This window comes from Symsagittifera roscoffensis, chromosome 9 (assembly GCF_963678635.1).
Source record: "Symsagittifera roscoffensis chromosome 9, txSymRosc1.1, whole genome shotgun sequence".
Taxonomy (NCBI): Eukaryota; Metazoa; Xenacoelomorpha; order Acoela; family Convolutidae; genus Symsagittifera; species Symsagittifera roscoffensis.
In genome coordinates, this window is record NC_087070.1 from 28,308,025 (window position 1) to 28,329,373 (window position 21,349).

Sequence of the window (21,349 nt, forward strand, 5' to 3'; positions counted from 1 at the left end):
CTAATTCGAGTTAGGCCTAGTTTTTACATGCTGTCTGATAATCCGAATGATAGTCTGAAAATTGTTGATTTTTGCGGTTTACTAGAAGCTTTTAGTAGCTGAACCTAATCATCAAAACTTGCAATGGGGTCTGGGAGGAGAATCTGCTTATTACAATTACATAGAAATTATAGCAAGAACCTTTATCATTCCATCTCGCCAAAACCAGTTTCTTCCGGAAATTGTTTTCAATAATGCTCCAATGAAAAGAATTGCTGTTGCAATGAATACAAATTCAGCTGTTGCAGGATCTTTGCATGAAAATCCTTTCAACTATTTTATTTGATAGAACTTAGGATTACTCGGGGTGGAAGAGAAATTGCTTTATTAAATACAGTATCTCTTGGTCGCCCTTATGTTACAACAATGGAAGCGACGCAGCTCAACAAAAATTTTCCAGCTCTTCCTTTGGAAGATTTTGAGAATCACTATGTTTTTTTTTATATAACTCCACTACAGGACGCAGCTTAACTGTGCCATTCTGCGAGATTGGCACAGCGCAACATTCCGACAAAGCACGAATTAGAGAGAAAAGGCCTTAACAGCGAAAAAGTGCTTGAAAGGAGGGTTGAAATATTCTGGAAGCTTCGATTTTTCAAAATTTCGATTAACGAGCGAGTATTTCTCAGAAATACGAAAAACGGCCATTTTGATCAAAAAAGCTGAGAAAAACAGAACAACACCAAATAGAGTGAAAAACAGTCACACGAGAAAACGGAAAAACGAAGCCTCTTATCGTGACAGTCACGCACGATAAGACCCTTAGTGGAGGAAATTAGTGGGAAAGGAGGCTTCGGTGGGGAAGTGGTGGAAAGCAGTACCCTCCCGTGCCACGAATTGGGAGTGATAACAACGTTATCTCGAGGAGAACACGGAAGCGGAGGCTTGGTCCCCAGAGACTGTTATATGGTGAAAGACTGTAGTAAACTAACTTTTTAGCTACTCTGATGCCATAGAACTTTGAATTGACACCGGTATTATTTGATATTTCAGAATATGAGTAGCTAGGAAGAGGAAAGGGTCAATCCATCTCCAATGGATTTAATATAGAACTGTCATCAAAAATATAATAAAAGAGGATATTCGAGCCGTGTTTTTAATAGCAATCACGTAGTCTGAGGATCCGAGACTCAGCTATGTGGTTGTGTTCGCATGTAAACGAAAGCTGATCAAAAGTCGTTTGACTGATGGCCTAAAAATAGTAACTTTTTACTTAGCCCTAAACGGACCAGAAAATGAACTGGCAAGGTCGAGACGGTGAAAAACGAGTAGGATTAAGGTAACTGACGCCTGCCAGTCGTTAATACGTACTTTTTCTACGCTCCGTCGCTGTGTAGTATTTGGGCGAATGTTACAAACAGTTGCTTTATCCAGAACTTCAGAGATATCTGTTTACAGAGATATCTCTTCAACTTGTATATGGGACCTTATTCATTCAGTACCTAAATGTGTGTAAGTCAACAATCTAACTGTTTTTTCTAAATTGCATTATCAAAACAACAATTCATTGTTATTTGATGTGATTCCTCAGACAGTTGCAAAGATGGATCAATTTTTCTCAGACACTTGCAAAGATGGATCAATTTCCTCAGACAGTTGCAAAGATGGATCAACAGTTGCAAAGATGGATCAATTCTCAATTTTCTCAGCTGAAAGATGGATCAAAGATCAGTTTATCTAAAGAATTCCTGAGCTCAGGTTTGGGTCTTATCCCTCTGATAAACCTTCTCAACTAACAAAATACTCTTTTAAAATAATTATTTCAGCTCCAAGCAATGATTGAGGAGAACACCTAATCTTGATTGCTCGATTGGACAAAGTTTCCTAGTTTGCTGATTCATTGGGATGTTTCAACTGTTCTTCTTAAAAGAAAGAGTACCAGCGCATGGTTCAAGTGAAACTTCAAGAAACTTCAAAAGACCGATTCTTTGGGAAAGTTGCGCCTTTTCTTTTTTGAAGAAAGAGTACCAGCGCATCGTTCAAGGGAAACTTCAAAAAATTGATAAATTGTGTGATTTGAACGCAACTTATTCAGAATTTTTTCTTTTTGAAGTCTACCAGAAAAACTTGAAACTTTTTCATGATTTTTATGTTTTGATTTTTATTAGTAACTATATGTAAGAACACAGTATGTTTTTTATATGATTGTAAGTTGATGCTATAAAATATATTTGATGCTGTAATTTTTACTGTAACTTTAAATTTGTAATTGTTTTTTATGTATTTCTAATTAAATATTTCTTCATTCATTTTCTTATTGAAAAATAAATTTACGATTTGAAGAACTCTAGTTGAAAATATCCGGGAAAGTTTTGGAAAACTCGGAGAAAACTTCAGCGTCCTCACTCATCATGGGGGGAACATCTGTTGATACAAATATGACATAATTTCCTGAAAAAATGTTTGTTTTTTTCACAACCTCAATTAAATAAACAAACAAATGTTTTTTGTGGTAATCGACCTCCCTGCTCTCCGTGGGGGGGGGGGGGGGGGGGGTAACATCTGGTGTGGCAATTTTTACCTGATTATATGAAAAAAATGTTGTTGACGTTCACTACCTCGCTTAAGTAAACAAACATAAAATTCGTTTACTTACTTCAGCGTCCTCACTCACCATGGGTGGGGTAACATCTGTTGCTGCAAATTTGACATATTTTTCGGAAAAAGTTTTTGTTTACGCCAACTACCTCGCTTAAATAAACAAACATAAAACTTGTTTACATACTTCAGCGACCTCGCTTACCACGGGGGTAACATTTCCTGTTGCAAATTAAACATATTCGCCCGAGAAAAATTTTGTTTACGTCTACTACTTTATTTTAAAAAACAAAAACAAAAATTTGACTGCGAACAGCTTGAATTTTTCCTGAAACTTACCACCTGAAGCTTAACATCAAGAAAACTATCACATCATAGTACAAAGGATTTCAAAAAATCCCGAGTCGAATCTTAAGAATTGCTATATCGGCAGTCTCGAAATTTACCCTCTCGCCATCTCAAACTCTGAAACCTATAAACTTAATACATTGGGAAATATTTTCCCTATGTTAATACATAGGGTGAATACCGTGAAGACCGGATAGTCTATAGCTCATCTTCATAACTAAAAGTCTTCACCCCCCCCCACCCGATTTTGCCCCAACATACACTACTGTTATCATTACTGAGTGGATAAGCTTCGCAACTCACAATTTGAGAAACTGAAAAAAGAAAAATATTTTTTGGTGATTCTGTTTTATTGACGCGGATACTCAGAGCATTGCATCAAGGAAAAATATTGAAAAAAAGCGAACAAAAAGGACATTTTTGCTAATATTTGTTCAACCTCATGAAGGGAAAACGTCATGACTAGAGAAAGGAGCCCTTTAATAGTATAAGTAAGTGTAAACCAGAATGGGAGTAATCTCTTTTTGAGACCATTGCGTGTAGCGATTACCCTCATCCTTAATGAAACTATTCATAAAAATCTTGTCACTCATCTCATGTATCAATTTATGGCAATCATCTGATTACATCTATGATCCTGATTTTAATTCTCAGTTTCCCTATGCATCGGTTGACACCAAATCATTTAAGAGATACGATGCAATTCATTATTTGATAATAAAAGATGCTATATACTTGTACAACCACCTCCATTTGAACGCTCCAGAGGTATTTGGCAATTGTAACAACGATAACCGGTAGCACAGAAGGTTCCGACCAAAGTCTTAGAGAAGCTTAAAAACTTTTTTTCAAATTAGTGTTGTTTTTTTCCGCACGGTTCAAAACAAAACGATCCGAACGAAAAAAAAAGAATTTAGATATATTTGAGAGTCATAGTAAAAAAGCCATTCGGAGAAACCAAAAAAATCTACAAAAAACTTTTAAAAAAAACAAAGTATAAAACTTTTTCCAACATTTTTGCAGACCCTTTTTGGAATTTTTAATCTTTACTTATAAATTGGCGCTAAAAGACTCCAAAAATTACTTTTAATTTACTACAACTAAGTTTTCATGGCCTAAAGCAAGCTTAATTAAGTTGTTGTAAGCCTACACACTCACGCAATATTAGTTCGAATTTAGACCAAAAATCAAAATTTCAAATCGGTTTTCCTCGACACTGTAGAAAAATTTTGGAAACTTTCAAATGTGGTTCGAATCAGACTTAGTTTATTGAATTGTACGCGTAGCATTTTTGGTATATGGAGGTTAACCCGGGAAACTAATTGATTTCTTAGTTAAAAAAATTGAATAAGAACAAGAAATTTTGGCTTACAAACGTTTCTTAACAACAGTAGAATTTTAAAAAAGAAGACTGCTAGTATCAGGGCAAAGGCCTGAATGTTTCGACTGCCCATTAATTGGTGCCGAGTAGTTTTTGATAGACGAAATATATGACGAACTACGAATTTTATTCTGACAAAATCAAAGTGTTGAAATTTGAGTCGCTTAAAGAAATAATAAGACTGCTTGTATCAGAGCGAAGCCCTTAATTTTCCGACAGCCCGTTAAATAAGGTCTATTTGGCAATAATAACATGAAAAATTTAATTTTAGAAAAAAAACATTAAAAATTTTGCTTAATAGGTTTGAGATTTTCTGTGAAAATCATCACCCCACACTCCATATAAAAACACAGTGACAGAATTCGCTCCTAGACACAAATCAATTACGGCAAATAAGCTTCCTTCAACCAAATTGAGTTTGGTGAAGGCGAATTTAATCTCAGCTTAAGTGTTAACAGCGCGAAGTATATCGCGAGTTAATTGTCCCCAACTGGCCCAAATGGTAATCTTCAAACCCCCATAACTTTACAAAAATTAATCACAGGTTAAACATCTTTTTAAATTTAAGCTCAAGAATACAATGTTTTGGAATGATTTTGAAAAATTCCGTCAAAAAAGGCTTGTTAAACGGTCAAAACTTGTCTGAAAAAAAAACTACCCGATTACAAATTTTCCGTTAATTTCGTTACGAAATGCGGAACAATAAGACCATTTAGCTAGCCTCAATTTAATTTGGAACGATTGTGAGTGCGAACAATTTGGCACCCTAAAAATGCGGTATCAAATCCTATCATGAAAGCATTATTCCAGCATTTTAGTCTAGTGCAAGCATACTCGCTTGGTTACCCCAAGATATCAATCAACGGTTTATAATTTTATGAAGTTAAAATGAGCGTAATGGGTTTAGAAACAACGTTAAATTTTGGTTCAATGTTTGCTCTGGTGACAAACTTATAGCAACATCAATCAGTTTAGTCAATGTTTTCTTAATATGGGAATTGTATAAGCAATTATTTCAAAAAAAAACATCGGTGTTTCATAACCAGAAATAAAATTGTATGACAAGCGTTTTTCCATACACTTGATGTATGGAATTGTATGAAAAGCATTTTCGGTGTATGGAGGTCAACCCGGGTAGCTACAGGGTCAATACCAGCTGCCAAAGTGCCAAATAAACTCCCGTGTTGTAAGTGTCCAGAGAGTTGAGCGAATGACGCTTCATATTGTTCCGTTTGTGTTCGTGTTCAAGCCGCCACGAAATCAATTTTACCATTTCCTTATAAAAAAGCAGTTTCCGCACGTATAAGTGTTTGCAACTGTACTGATTTCGATTCTACAAAAAAAAATTCTTTTCGATTTAAAATGCCTTCGAAATTTTTGACGAATTAGTTCAGTGGTGCAACCAATGCGTTTTTGATTAATCCATTTGAATCAAGACTGCGGCAAGAGAATGTTTTTGAATCATCAACCCTTTGATAAGGGATGAATTCAAATAAAACAAAATTTGGACTTGTTTCACTGGATAATTCATAAGGGTAATCGAATTCGTTCACTTGGGTTTCTTTTTGTATACATCAAAGAAGGAGGGAGATCTGTTTTAACCACTGTGATAACCACGTTTTTAAAGGTTGTAGTCTGAAAGACCGGATATTTGAGATCTAGTGAATATGATTACTTTGTTCACCTTGATTAAACTTCGTCGTTATTGTAATTTCTTGAGGTGTTGCAACAAAAGTGGTCTTATAACTAAAGTTTATTTTAAGAATGCAGATTGAATAATGTGTCTATGAGTAATTTTAAGATGGGTTCGAGCTTTTTTTGCCATAATGAGGCTCAAAATAAGACGGTGGGTTGCCCGCACTAGGTTTGTGGCGACTATTTTTGTTGCCTTTAGATTTTTTACTTTTTGGTCTGGTGAATTATTTGTTTTTGTTGGATTAATAATTTAGAATTTGCACGTCTTCGGTTCTTCGGTCCTAAAAAAAGCCACAAAATTATTTTTTTTTTTGGAGAATTACGAATACCTGCGAATCTCTGAAGTAGCTGAGCTCAGATGTTGCTTAGCCTCAACTTTGTTGTTTTTTTGTCAAATTTGGCTGTGCTTGATTAATCGCAGTGGTATTTCTGGAAATATCAATGAATTTTCTGTTTTCTGCGTCCATAAGACCTCAATATGAAGACCAGAATTAGAATCTATTGGGAAAATTCATTTGGTAAATTTTTTTGAGCCATTCTCTCGAAAAACATTGGTCTCAAAAAAGCTTTTTGCTGTTGAAAAAATCGTGGTATCTTCTTTTAGGAACTAGTGACTCAATAAATCCGGATTTTTTTCAAATTAACAGTAAGTTCATTCAATGATACTTTTGAGCGAGCGAAAAAAGATTTTTTTTTGGCTGTGGGTATGTAGTTTTTCTCGGATAGGCTTTGAACATAGTTTTTTAAATTGCCTTCAAATTTTGAGCCTTTGTCAACTCTGGATACTTTTGGTTGCCTTGTTTTAATAAGATTTTTCTAAAAACTTAAGCTGACCTTTTTGCACATTTTGCTTTAATCGTTTTACCCCCAAATACCGACATTACGAGGCCAAACTGTGCATTCTGTGCATTGTAAGCGGAATCCGCAACAGGCCAAAATCAGATTTGTCGCGGAATCCGCAACATTACTACTTTTCATTGATCTTCTCTGCTGTTTTGGTTTCCACAAACAAATACCTAAAACATTGTACCGCTCAAAATTGCTCCAAAAAAGGCGAATTTGCTGAAAACGCAACTGTATTTGAGATACCAGAAGTTTGTGAAATCCACTAACAAATGATAAGATATTTGTATCGTTAAATTGAGCTGTTGCGGAATCCACAAATGTAAGTGGAATCCGCAAATTGTAAGTGGAATGACAAGCCGTGGACAGCAATTAAACAGTATGAAGATTCTTTTCTATTTTTAGCCAGTTTATCTGGAGACCACAGACCATTTTTCGTTGATCCGATTCACTTTTGTTTTAAGACGAGGATATATTTAAAAACAACACACTATTTGGTAATTAAAAGTTGAGATTGAAGAAAAATTTGGGATATATATACACGAGTACGTTTTTTTGTTCCGACTTTCGATACGAAAGTAACAGAATATTTGTGCTCGGGGTGCGTTTTTTTTCTTGAGACACATTTCGAATTTTTAACTCATTTTTCTAAATCACTCGAAAGATATTGTTGTTTTGAGCTCAAAATTGAAAATATTTTTCACCTGTGATTGGTTTTTGTTAAGTAATGGGTGTTTAAAGATTGTCATTTTGGCCAATTTGGGACAATTACGCGCGATATTTTCGCGCTATTAACGCGTAAGCGGAGAGTTAATCCGTCTTAGAAATCGTTCCAAATTGGTTGAAAGAAGCTTGTTTGCCATAATTGATTTGTTACAAGGATCTGAATATATCCTTTTGTACTTTATATGGCGTGTGGGGGGATGATTTTCATGAAAAAAATTCATTTTGCTTTATTACATTTAACTTTTAAATATTTTTACTCCTCCATAAACCTTAAAAGGCAGTCGGAACTTTCAGGGCTTCGCCCTGATACAAGCAGTCTTGTTGTGTTTTTCAAATGTTTTACTCCGAGACAAGCCATGGACAGCAATTAAATGGTATGAAACATTTTTTACTAGCTTACGCGGAGACCACAGACCAAATTTATCAAAATTTTTGTCCAGAGACCAATTTTCGCTGATCTGATTCACTATCTTTTTAAGACAAAAATTACAAGCCGAAAGGAATTTAATTTAAACCTCATCGGCGAGTTATTTTTGAGTTCATTTCTAACAGGCATACCTGAATTTGCGTTTTGCAATTAGCCTGCAAGAAAAATTCTTTTTCCAAAACCTGTGGCTTAATTGTCTGTAGTTAAAGAGAATGAAGATTTAACTTTTTTCTCTGTTATGTAATTAAGTGCTATTTAAGCGCCTCCGTTAACAATTGATTATGAAGTCGTAGTTTTTCTTAATTATATTTTTCGAAAGTTTGTTTGCGACCCTGTTGTAGCTGATTGAAAACATCTTTCGCTCTGAAATTTTCCCCTGTTTTCATTAAAACCCTCAAGCAACCTCTCACAACTGAAAGCAAGAAAACTGAACCAACTCAACTTCAATATGGTGTAATGAAAAATTGCAAATTAACAGTATTTGGCTGGATCGTGAAGACAGAAACAAAACACATTTGTTCCGTCGTAACGAAAGCAATTTTTGAGAAGCATTTGAGGACATAAATCACTCGTAACAGAACTGGTAGGCTTCAAAAGGCACATGAACAAGCAGGCTGCATGGGAAAAAATGTATATTTACTGAAAAAATCATTACTTATAGCGGTTCGGCAATATCTAGACAACTTAAAAAATTACAAATAATAATTCCAAAATACTACCAAAGAGTTTTTTAAAAAAATGACGCTTTTTTAAAAAAATTATTGTATTTGCGTTTTAAGTTTAACGGTTACTTGGGTCTTCATTTTAACTTGATGCGACTTGACGGGATTTTACAAACGTTAATTACTAACGTGTTTTCGGTCAAAACTGTTCATTTTTTTTCTGTTCCTTTTAATTAACTCTAGAGACAATTGGTCACATTTTGCCTACTCACTCTTAATAAAACACTTATCAAGCATTTTATTTTTTGAAAGTTCAAGGTGGAAAAGCAAAAAAAAACTAGTTTCGATTTAAAAAACATGCCTAGACATTCAAATGTGATTTAAGCATCAGAAGAAAAATAACCAAACCGTAACAAAGCCAAAAAACACCTAGGCAGAAACCCTGTAAGCCAAAGAAATCATCAATACTTAGTTAATAAGTCGCTTTCACCCTCAAAACACAGACACGCACACGATTTTTTTACGCTTGTCGAAGGGTGCAACAGAGCCATTGTACCGATGTCATATAGACCAAAACCTATTAGGCCGAAAGAAAAGGAAAATGAAAAAAAAAATCAAAAAAAATTGTCATAAAAAGTTTGCACTAGAATTTTTTTTATGATTTTGAATTTTTTGTGCTGTCCAAGGGTGAGCATAAATAAATTTTTTTACTTCAAAATTATTCAAAGTGAGTCACTAATTGATAAACAAAAATTGGCCGAAATTGTTAGAGCAGATAAAGGCTTCAGACAAAAACAACTAAAACATAAGTCACGGCTAGTAAAATTACAAACATCAGAGGTAAATCAGAATACTAAAAGCAACTAAAAGGTTAAAAAAATAAACTAAAACAAAAAAAATCAACAGTTTTACAATATGACAACTCAGCCGACAAATCATGTGCATACAGATAATGATGAATAGATAGTGAAAAAAACAGGTCCTGTCAGGTTTGAACCCACGACTTTTGCCGTCCCAGACGTATTTGTTATCTCCAGGCCAAAAGTGCCGGAGACGCAAATAAATAAGAATTAATTAGGAATTGAACATAAATTTACTACTTCTAATTTTGAACATTCTGTGCCTAAAGTTATTCGCGGGGGAAAAATTCTAGTACCCGATTGCAAAACCCCTGCTATCGCAACGGTAATGACAGATAAAATAAACACTGTCGTTTGGAAAAAACAGCTGGTTGTTAAAAATATGTATTATTAGCTCAAGATTTTTTTTTTTCATTTTAAAGTTGACAGTTTGAAATTACTTCTAATTTTTTTGTCTCTTTTTGTTCCAACGATTTTTGACAAAGTTTTTCTGCCAACGTTCTTTGTGTCGAAAAGATGTTTTATAACTTTTCCTTTTGGTTTCATCAAAGTAACTCTTAAAGCAAATCCGCACGAATTGCGAACTCACTATTGATAAATTTATAATTTCAAAATCAAAGAAACGCTTCGAATTGACAATCAGATCGCTAGCATTTGAAAAAAGCTAAAACTGAAATGAAATTAAAAAAAAAATTCCGCGTCAAAATTTTTCGAAACTTGCCTAACAAGCAAATCATTTCGCGTAAAAAGCAGATTTTAAAAAAAATGGTTAAAGTTTTATTGAGCATTAACTGTTACTGCATATAGAGCAGAATTTTTTTATTGATTGATTGGAAATTATTGGACAAAATCTTACTGCTTCAGTTTCACTTATTCTTCAGTTTTATTGTTTTATCTAGTTCAATGATCTATTTTTTTCTTAGATTTTGACGCTTACAAACACTTTGGTTCCCTTAGTGCTTGTGTTAGCTGACGCTATTCGTTTGTTTCTGGGCATGAAGTTTTTTTGTTTAATCATTTGGGTCGTTTTCTTGGCTTCAAAAATCCTTACAAGCTAAAATTTGGCAGCACATGACCAACTGTGCGGGACAATTGAATGCCAAATAGTAATTTTGTCGAAAAATTAGATGAAAAACCGACAATTTGATGACAGATGAGATGAACAAGGACGTGTAGAAAAATCACTGGCAATGTGAAGAGAAACGTAGTTCCAACCTTTTACGGGACGAATTGCTGAAGCAGAACAGCTCAGTGCCACCTGAACAAATCGAATTGACGTTTTCGAATATCTTTCAATAGGAGTTTGAAAAATACGTATTACTATCTTACTGATTTAAATCTTTTCTTATTTTTAAAACAAATTTGGTTTCAAACAAATACCAGTTTTTTTTCTTGTTTGATCTTGGTCGGACAATTTTTGTGAAATTTTTTTTAATTAATTTTCTTTGTATCAAACTTTCTTTCGACGTTTCTTTTCTTTGTATCAATTTTTATTTACTGTTTTTGTTAAAATATCTTGGAGCAAATCCTCAAATTTAGCAAACTTGCTTTTAGTGAATATAAAATTTGAAAGTCAGACTTTCTCGAATTGACACGCTGTCAATCAAATAAACGGAAACTGAGTTTTATTAGATGTGGAGCATGAAGTTTATTTGTTGATTGGAAGATTTTGACGAACAATATCTGTTTTTTACTGCTTGCGTTTTATTTACTGTTTCACTTAATCTGCTAATTGATCCTTTTAACTCAATTTGTTGGCCTATTTATAACAACTTCCGCTTTCACTTTTTGCTGATAAGGTTGGGCATGTGGATTAATTGTAAAATTTGGACCTTGGACTAGTAATGGCAAATTTGGTCAAAGTTGCAAAACTATTTGCAAATTAACGGTAATAGTTTCGTTCATACTAATTTGCTACCGTTATGCTACCTCAACATCATCTTTAGTGCTTTCGATAGCAAAAAACTGTTGTTTTCTGGACATCGTATTGCTTTTAGAGAAATGCACAGGCTTTCAAAAAACAAATAGGTGTCTGGACTAAGTTTTTGTTAAAAAAGAGATCTGATGATAGATTACATAAACACAAACCTGTGAAAAAACGTGTGAAACAAGTTCCAAATTTAAGAAGATATTTCCTGCAAACAGAAGAGAACGCCTGCGACCTAAACAATTCACATTTGAAGTTTCCAAATTGTTATTAGAAGTTTTTCAAAATTGCTTATTTTTAACCCTAGGATTTGATTTGTTTCTTACATTAAAATTGTTGACCTTGATGGTTCTAACGTTTTTTTTGTGTAATCATTTGGGTCGTTTTCTTGGTTTCAAAGTTCACTACAAACTAAAGTTTGGCAGCACATAACCAACTGTGCGGGACAATTGAATGCCAAATAGTAGTTTTGTCGATAAATTGGATTGAAAACCATCAATTTCACGAAAAAAGAGTTTAACAAGGACGTATAGAAAATCCACTGGCAATGTGAAGAGAAAAGTAGTTCCAACATTTTTTTGGAACAATTTGATGAAGTAGACGAGCTCAGTGCCACCTGAACAAATTTAATTCAAATTTTCAGATTTTTTTAGCAAATGTTCATACAGTACGTATTACTATCTCAATTATTCAATTGTTTCCTTCTTTTTGAAATCAAAGGTTTCAATGGAATACCAGTTTTCTCTATCTTGTTTGATCTTGATGTGGTAGAACAATTTTTGCTATTTTTTTTTTCGCTAATTTTCAATGTATCAAACGTTATGTCGACATTTCAATTCTTTGTATCATTTCTTATTTTTTGTTTCTTTTGAATATATAATGGGGCAAATCCTCACATGCAGATTGATTGTAAAAAAAAACATTTACCTTGTGGTCTTAAAATGACATAAAAAGTGAAAATCGCAAAACTATTTGCAAATTAAAGGTAATAGTTTCTTTCATGCTAATTTGTTCCGCTAATGCAATCTCATCATCATCTTAAGTGCTTTTTTTAGCCAAAAAAGGTTGTTTTTGGACATCTCCTTGTTTTTAGAATTTTTAGCTTTTTACAGCAAAATTTGGGGTTCGTAAACTTTTAGCCAACTGCACTGGCTTAAAAATTAAAACAGAAGTCTGCCACAATTTACGTTAGAAAAATAGGAACTGACGATAGATGAGATAAACAGAAAAGTGTGAAAAAAAAACAAACAGCGGAGTGAAGAGAAGTTCCAACCTTAAGGATTTATTTCCTACAGACAGAAGAGTTCAACGCCTGCGACCTGAACAGTTCACATTTGAAGTTTCCAAGTTGTTATTAGAAGTATTTTTAAAACTGCTTGTTTGTAACGCAAAGATTTGATTTGTTTCCAACATTAAGAATTTTTACCTTGATTTGTTCTAACGATACTTGACAGATTATTATTCCTAGCATCCTTTGTATAAAAAAAACTTCAACGTTTCTTTTTCTGTATCTTCTAACTAACTCATGGGTCGAATCTTTACTCTTTGCTTGCTCACCTTTGGTAGACAAAGATTATGACAATCAAGTTTGTTCAAAATGATACTAATGATAAACTAAAAAAAATCGAAGATATTTTTTTAATGAAAAATCTTCTTTATCATATTCTTTTTTTTACTTTTTACAAAAATTTCAACTTTTCCTTACTGTTTCATTTAAATGAATCTGAGGTCAAATTCCTCACATTTTGCTTACACACTTGTAGTTAATGTACAGTTTGACAATCAGGTTTTTCGAAATGACACCATGTTGTTCAAAAAAGGAACAATTTGATATGAATGTTTTGATATAAATTGAAGTATGTTATTTGATGTTTCACAATTTTTTTTTTAACTTTTGAAAATCTACTGGCTCTAATCCAATTAGAAAAACTTGATTCTTTTATTTTTGATCTTATCTCTTCTTTCTAATTCGGAATTGTCTTCGGCTGAAGTATCTGAGTTTCTTTGGCTGAACTGTTTATACTTGAAATTGATTTGTCGGTTGCCTCAGCGCCATTTTATTTGTTTTAGATCACATGTTAATATAAGCCAATTGGAAAGGCTGTCTAACTTTGTTGGCGTTAACCAGTTTTTCAGCGCCAGCTTAAACCAGTTTTTATTCCGGAATAATTTTTGCTTGGTTTGAATTCTTAACTAGCAACTTTTGACGGTTTTCATTTTCATTCAAAAAGTACAGATGTTTGAGCTCAAATTGAACAAAACTGCTCGTATCAGGGCTAAGCCCTGAAAGTTCCGACTGCCTTTTAACGTTTATGGAGCAGTAATAACATGGAAAAATTAAATGAAATGAAACAAAATGAAAAGTTTTTCTAAAGTTTGAAAATTTTTCTATGAAAATCATCCCCCCACACGCCATATAACGTACAAAACAACAAATTTCGCTCCTTGTAACAAATCAATTATGGCAAATAAGCTTCTTTCAACCAATTTGGAACGATTTCTAAGACGGATTAAATCTCCGCTTACGCGTTAATAGCGCGAATTATATCGCGCGTCAATTGTCCCAAATTTGTGAAAATGGCCAATATTGCAATCTTTGAACCCTCAAAATTTTACGAAAAATGATCACAGGTGAAATCTCTTTTCAAATTTTAGCTAAAGACAACAATAGCTTTCGAATGATATAAAAAAAATTCCGTCAAAAATAGCTAGTTAAAAAGTCGAAGTTTGTCTGAAGAAAAAAAAACCCACCAATATTTCGTTACTTTCGTATCGAAAGTCGGAACAAAAAGCTCATCACTTGTGGTTAATTTTTGTACACTTATGGGGTGTTAAAGAATGCTTATTTGACCAAAATGGGACAATTAATGCGCGATATATTTCAAGCTATCAACGTGTAAGCGGATATTTAATCCGTCTGATAAGTCGTTCCAAACTGAGTTGAGGCATGATATTTGGTCTAATTAATATTTTGCTATACGCGAAACATCAATTTGTACTTAACAAGCGTGTGAGGGGCTGATTCTATCATCAGCTCTTTTAAAGCGAACCCTACTACTTCATAGATCTTGAAATCAGTCAAAACATTCAGGGCTTTGCGCAGATACGAACAGTTTTGTCTTTTTCGGAACTAGCACCAATTAATCGATTTTTTCTACGTTTCTCTCCGCGTGTGCTTAATGGTTTTTTGATGTATTATTTAGAGTACACCTCTATCCAGTGGTACGAGACAATCTCGCTTCTGCCTCCCACTTTGGCTGTGATGGCATTCACGAGCTACAAGATATTTGATAAAGTGCATCAGAGTGGCAAGAACTTCTCCGGCAGTGACCCCACCCAAACATTCACGCAACGAGACATACAGGCAAGATACAGACACCCCCTGCACAAACCCCACAGATATAATTTTCTTCATTAAACACCTTTGAAAATGGGGCGAGGTCCTCGACTTAAATTTAGACCCAAATTGCATCATTGCGACCAGATTTTATTTCGCGAATATCTACACATTAATTTGTGAATTGGGTTGCAAAATCTGGTCGAAAAAATCTGGAAAAAATCTTTAAAAAATTTAGATATTTCAGACTTTGATCGGGACTATGTTCACATTTCGCGATTGTTTGGGACTATGTCCAGACATAGTTTATTCCAAAAGTTATGATTCAAGTTACCCCCCCCCCCCCCAAATAATCCATTGAACTGTTTCTCCAATCAAAATTTAACTTAAATTAAATCTGCTCAGTGCAGCGAGAGATATTTCGTTTCTGATTGGATGAAAAATCTCACTTGAGGAGGAGGGATGTTAACTTGATCTCGCAATATATATATTTTTTATTCCTGTACGGATAAAGACCAGATGACTTAAGTCCGTATGATGCGCATTCGCACTTGTGTCCCATTAGATTGTTTTCACAGAGTAGATTTGTGTAGTAGGTTGTATTGCATGAATAAGCTTCAGTTTTTTAAAGCATTCATCGATGTCCAAAAGATCACTATATTTAAAGGTGACCACTTAATGCATATGATAGACAAACTGAAAATGAACACGACTAAAAAACATCCTTCTTAAGCCTTTTAGGGGCAAGAATGTTATTTTGGTTTCAGTGGAAGTTTTCGGCAAACCAGAGTCAAAAAATTCTGAGAAATACTTCATTTGATTGGCCGAAAATCCCTAGAGCCAACGTAATATCCTTGACCCTAAAACATCCTCGCCAGAGGAACTTGGTGTTAAATTGGTCTAATTTCAATTGAGTTCTTTAGTGCTATGGTTTATTCAAATCAAAAGATGGAAAAGCGGTGAACCTTAACGTAAAGTGTTGGGCCTAATTAGGATGAAGAATGTTAACAATCTCTTATCGTTGGCCATGCGTTTTCAATCTTTTCAAAACTACTCTCCAGTCCAGTGCGGTGACAGCGCAAGATAGCTCATATCTCGCAAAAAGTACCACATTTTTCAACAGGGTCCAAATTCTTGGCATAAAATTTCTGAAAAATTTTGCGGTGAATTTAGTCCAGGTAGTTAGCGGTGAAAGTTAGTCCAGGTATGGCTATGTAGGAGTCAATTAGTTGGTTATGGAAGAACGCTGCTCGGGTCAAAGATTCATGTCCAGACTTTCGGGATAAAATTTTGGCATGTCCAGACTTTCCAGACCAAAATTATGCATGTCCAGACTTTCGCGACCAAACCTGGCATTTCCAGACTTTCGCGACCATGATGATCCGCCGCGACTTTCGCGACCCAAACGGAGGTGGCGCGACCAAAACATCGCGACTCGTATTTGTTATGTCCAGACTCTCGCGACCAAGATTTGCCATTTCCAGAATTTCGCGACCCAAAAACACAGGGGCGACTTTCGCAACCAAGGCGGATACGGCGTGACCCTGTGGCTCAGGAAACGGCGCGGCTAAGCTCAGTCATTTTCAGACTTTCCAGACCGAGATGCAGATGGCGCAACTTTCCAGACCAACATGGAGACGGCGCGATTAAGAAAAAGTTTTTCAGGGCTTCGACGACGGATGTGAAGACAGCGCGACTTTCGCGTCCCTGGTGGATACAGCGCGACTCAGGAAACGGTGCGACTCAAAAAGCAACGGCGCAACTGGCCTGGTAACGCGACCAAAAATAGCAATTTCAAGACTTTCGCGACCGATGTGGAAACGGCGCTACTTTCCAGATCGAGGCAGAGACGGAGCGACCAAGAATCAATTCTTCGCGACCATGGTAGAAGTGGCGCGACTTTCGCGTTCAGAGTGGAGACGGTGCAATTTTCCAAACCAAGGCGAAGACGGCGCGACTTTTCAGACCAAGGTGGAGATGGCGCAATTTTTCAGACCAAGGCGGACACAGCGCGACTTTTCAGGCCGATGCGGAGACGGCGCGACCAAAGAACAATTCTTAGTGAACGTGGTGGATGCGGCGCGACTTTAGCAATCAGAGCAGAGATGCCCAAGACCAAGGCGGACACTGCGCGACTTTTCAGAACAAGGCGGAGACGGCGCGACTTTCCAGCCCAAGGTGGTGACAGCGCGACTTTCGCGACCAAGGTGGATACAACGCGACTCAGGAAACGGCACGACTCAAAAAGCAACGGCGCGACCTGCCTGGCCAGCGTGACCAAAAATTGCAACTTCAAGACTTTCGCGACCGAGGTGGATACGGCGCTACTTTCCAGACCAAGGTGGAGACGGCGCGACTTTTCAGACCAAAGTGGAGAGGGCGCGGTTTTCCAGACCAAGACAGAGACGGCGCGACTTTCCAGACCGAGGCAAAGACGGTGTGACCAAGATAAAATTCCTCGCGACCGAGTTGGATAGCCTTTTAGCACTTGAAACAACTAGCTTGCAACAGCAATAATTACCATTAATGTTTTTTTGCGGAAAAAATGGACGCAGCGGATGTATAAATTAATTTGAAACCTCACAAAAATGTATATTAATTTTCACTAGGCTCCAACTTTTTGGTATAATTTTTCTGAAAAACTTACATTTGTGTTGTGATCAGACTTCAAGAAAATTTTCAAAAATTTTCAAAAAAGTACCCCTAAACCCTAAAATTTGTAACTAGCATTAAAATTTAGCACATGATAGATTCAGACTGGTAGTTTGAAATAGATTTTAACTGATCGCAAAAATACATTTAGTATGTGTTACAGTTTTTGGAATTGTAAAACGATCAACCGACATCTTTCCTCATCTGTGAAGTAGCCTACGGAAAAGTAGCCTGATGCATGGTTCCCTCTGAAGTAGTTGTAACTACATTGACACTCCAACGTCCTTCCGCGCCATGTTAAAACCCGGTCCAAAAGTCTCCGTTTACTGCCGGATCTCTCGAAGGCTCCGCTCATTTCTGCAACAGAACGTTTTTTGTCTGACAACAAAATATTTACCCTCTGACAACAAAATGTTTACCCTCTGACATAAAAATGTTTACCCTCTGACATAAAAATGTTTACCCTCTGACATAAAAATGTTTACCCTCTAACATAAAACTGTTTACCTTCTGACAACAAAACGTTTACCCTATGACGACAATCGTTTAGCCTCTGATAGCAAAATGTTTACCCGCACTGGAGTTTCAGGGGAAATAATCGATTATAATGGATTTTATCGAAAAAAAACTTAACCCACATAATCAATTTTCATGACCCATCCAACCATGAAAATGTATTTTTAGGGGATTAAAATCAATTATTTTCAATATTTAAAAATCTATTTTGATCGATTGTTTTGACAAAATAATCAATTTTTTTAGGCCAAAAAAATCCATGAAAATCGATTTTTTTTCTGCAGAAAATTGTTTGCAACTAATTGAATTCTTGAATCAATTGGATGAGAATTTTGCACAATTACATCAAAATGTCTACAAATTGTTAAAAAATCAACGCTTTGCAAATTTATAACCCGAGCAAACATGTTCATCCCTAAAAAAACCAACTCAAAAACGGCACGCCGCCACTTATGAAACTTATACGCACGTCACTACCGAACCTTCCCCCCTCCCCCCCCCCCCAGCTGCTCCCAAACCCTAAGCCCCACACATATATCCCCTACTTGAGTGTATAAAGAGTCCAGTTACCTGCAGTTCAGTCCCCCCGCCTTAAATACCCCCCTCGTTCAAGTAAGGGTAGAGGGGTAGTGGCCGGAGGGAGGGCAGTAGGCGTGGGGGATGGTAGTGGGCGAATGGTAATTTTTACTATGGCGACGGTAAAAAAGAACAGTTTATAAAAATGGTAACCTGCCAAGTTGAAAGAGCAGAGAATTTTAAATTTTAAAATCTTATGTGAAAAACTTAAGTTATGAAAAGTAATCGGCCCGTAGCAACTGCACTGAACAGGAAATGAGATAACTTGAAAAGTTCGCTAAGTTTATCGATAACCTCTCAAAAATCCTTTTTAATTGATTAAAATCGGTTAATGTTGGATTATATTTATATCAAAAAATATTATGATGATAATCCATTTTTAATATATAGGAAAAACTAAGAAAATAATCCAATTTTAATGGATTCAAATTAAATACTTTTGTAAATTTATGGGTACTGACTATATAATGACAATATAATCGATTAAACTCCAGTGTGGGTACCCTCTGACAACAAAATGTTTGCCCTCTGGCAACAAAATGTATACCCACCGACAACAAAACGTTTACCCTCTGACAACAAAATGTATACCCTCTGACAACAAAACGTTTACCCTGTGACAACAAAATATTTACCCTGTGACTACAATCGTTTACCCTCTGACGACAAAATATTTACCCTGTGACTACAATTGTTTATCCTCTGACGACAAAATATTTACCCTGTGACTACAATTGTTTATCCTCTGACGACAAAATATTTACCCTGTGTCTAAAATCGTTTACCCTCTGACGACAAAAAGTTTACCCTCTGATGCTGTAATTTTCCGTCCATTTAGTTCCAGCTTCTCACGAAAAGTCTTCGTCGCGTTGGATGCAGTTTGAGTTGAGTCTTGCTCAGTTGTAATTGAATTTGCTTAAAGGAATTTGAATTTGCTTAAACTTATCGAGCAGCAGAAGCATCCGCCTACCCGACCGTGAGCAAAAGGTTGATGCAAATTTCGCGTCTGCTGAATGTTTCTGCCCGGTGGCATCCCTCATGCTTGAAGGACCGAATGCTTGAAATTTTTTTAGCTTACTTTCGGCCAATCAGAATTGAGTATTCACGATCAAAGTAAAGCGTGAAAATCTCGAAGTAAAAAAATAAATCCAGGCCATTAGTGTTAATATTGATCGATTAGATAATAAGCAGATGAGTTTTCAGGACTTAAAAATTTTTACCAACTTGAACTCATAAATCTTGATGTTTATCTGACTAGTATTGCGGTTGTAACCCGCAATTTGTAAAATTTTTGATTATTTTCCACTGATTTAAAATCTTTTCTGTTAATATTGACTTCGATTTTGTGAGAAACGCATTTAGCCAAAAGGAACTTTTAGCAATTTTGAGTGGTTTTGAAACTAGTATTGAGCATAAAATGATATTGCAACTAAAACAGAAGGTATATTTCCCGGAAGATTGGATTTTTTACTTTGGATTTTTTGCAACAATTATTAAAAACTGCTAGTTATACAATTTTCACATACATGGAAACCTTATAATAAGCGCTTTTCATACAATTTGTGTACGGAATTGTATGATATGCATTTTTCGTCTATGGAGTGCAACCAAGGAATCTTATCAAAAAATGTAAATGTACCCGGGTTGACCAAAATGCTTATCATACAATTCTCATAAATGGAAAATTTCTTGCATTACAATTCCATACACTTCCATACGTACAGAAAATTGTATGAAATCTCTTATAATAAACATTTTTCATAAAAAAAAATTGAATAACTATTATTTTTGCCGTAATGGAAATTGTATGACTGAAATATTGTCATTTATGAAAATTGTATGACAAAGAGTTTTTGGAAAATTTTTTTTCAAATGCGGCACAAACTACTTTAAAGCCCATCTAATAAGCCGTGCAATCTGCGACCAGAGAAAAAAGTTTTTTTAAGAAGTAGCAACCAAAATTTTAAAGTCAGTTTTTACCGTTACCAGTCTGTTGAACTGTTTTCAAAAAGCCGCAGAAATTGTTTAATTTTTAATTTCTTTTGATTTTAGAAGCTGTATAAAAATTGTGTAGTAGGCATTTTCTCCATACACTTGATGTATGGAATTGTATAATAATGATTTTTGTAATGGAATTGTATGATAAGCATTTTATAGAGGTCAACCCGGGGTGCCTGAATCTGGAAAATTGTTTACTTTTGCAATTTTAGAACAATAACAATTGATTTTTGACACTCATTTTTTGTGAGCACAAAATATATACTGGAATTGTCTTCACAGTAGCGATAGTCTACGAATAAAATTGAAAATTAGTAAAAGCTACACGTCCAAAAGCATCGGCAAAGTACTTTGTAAAACTTTATAAAAGTCGTTCGGCATATCGACTTCAATCACCTGCAGGGATTCGATCCTCACTCGCACCGAGCTCCTAAGGTTTTGAATCGATTATAATAGGTTTTGAATCGATTAGACCTAGACAAAAAAATCTACTATAATTCATTTGGATACAAAATTCAGACCAGGAAATCGCTATTATATTGCCATTATAATCATTTTCTTTTGAAAAATAATAACTCATTATAATCCATTATTTTTGGCACTGAAATCGATTATTTTTGCCTAGATAATCCATCATAGTCGATTATTTCTGAAATAAAAATCCATTATAATCGATAATAATACCTTTTATTTTTAGATCTAAAATTTTTTTTCGCAGAAATTTTATGCTATGTCTTTCACTAAATGCCATGTCTCAACGTCACCCCTTCAAGTTTTTTTACCTTCCCCAACTAAAGATGGGGGTAAACTGGGGGTGTCAATCA

The 21,349-nt window shown here is 35.2% G+C and overlaps 1 protein-coding gene across 1 annotated transcript in view; it reads left to right on the forward strand.

Moving 5' to 3' along the window:
• Nucleotides 1–21,349, forward strand: part of LOC134854805 (trace amine-associated receptor 9-like) — a 55,404-nt gene that overhangs the window by 25,657 nt on the left and 8,398 nt on the right. Inside the window, exon 6 of the mRNA XM_063871161.1 lies at nt 14,650–14,810. Coding sequence (XP_063727231.1) covers nt 14,650–14,810 — 161 coding nt within the window. The remainder of the gene's footprint in view (nt 1–14,649; nt 14,811–21,349) is intronic.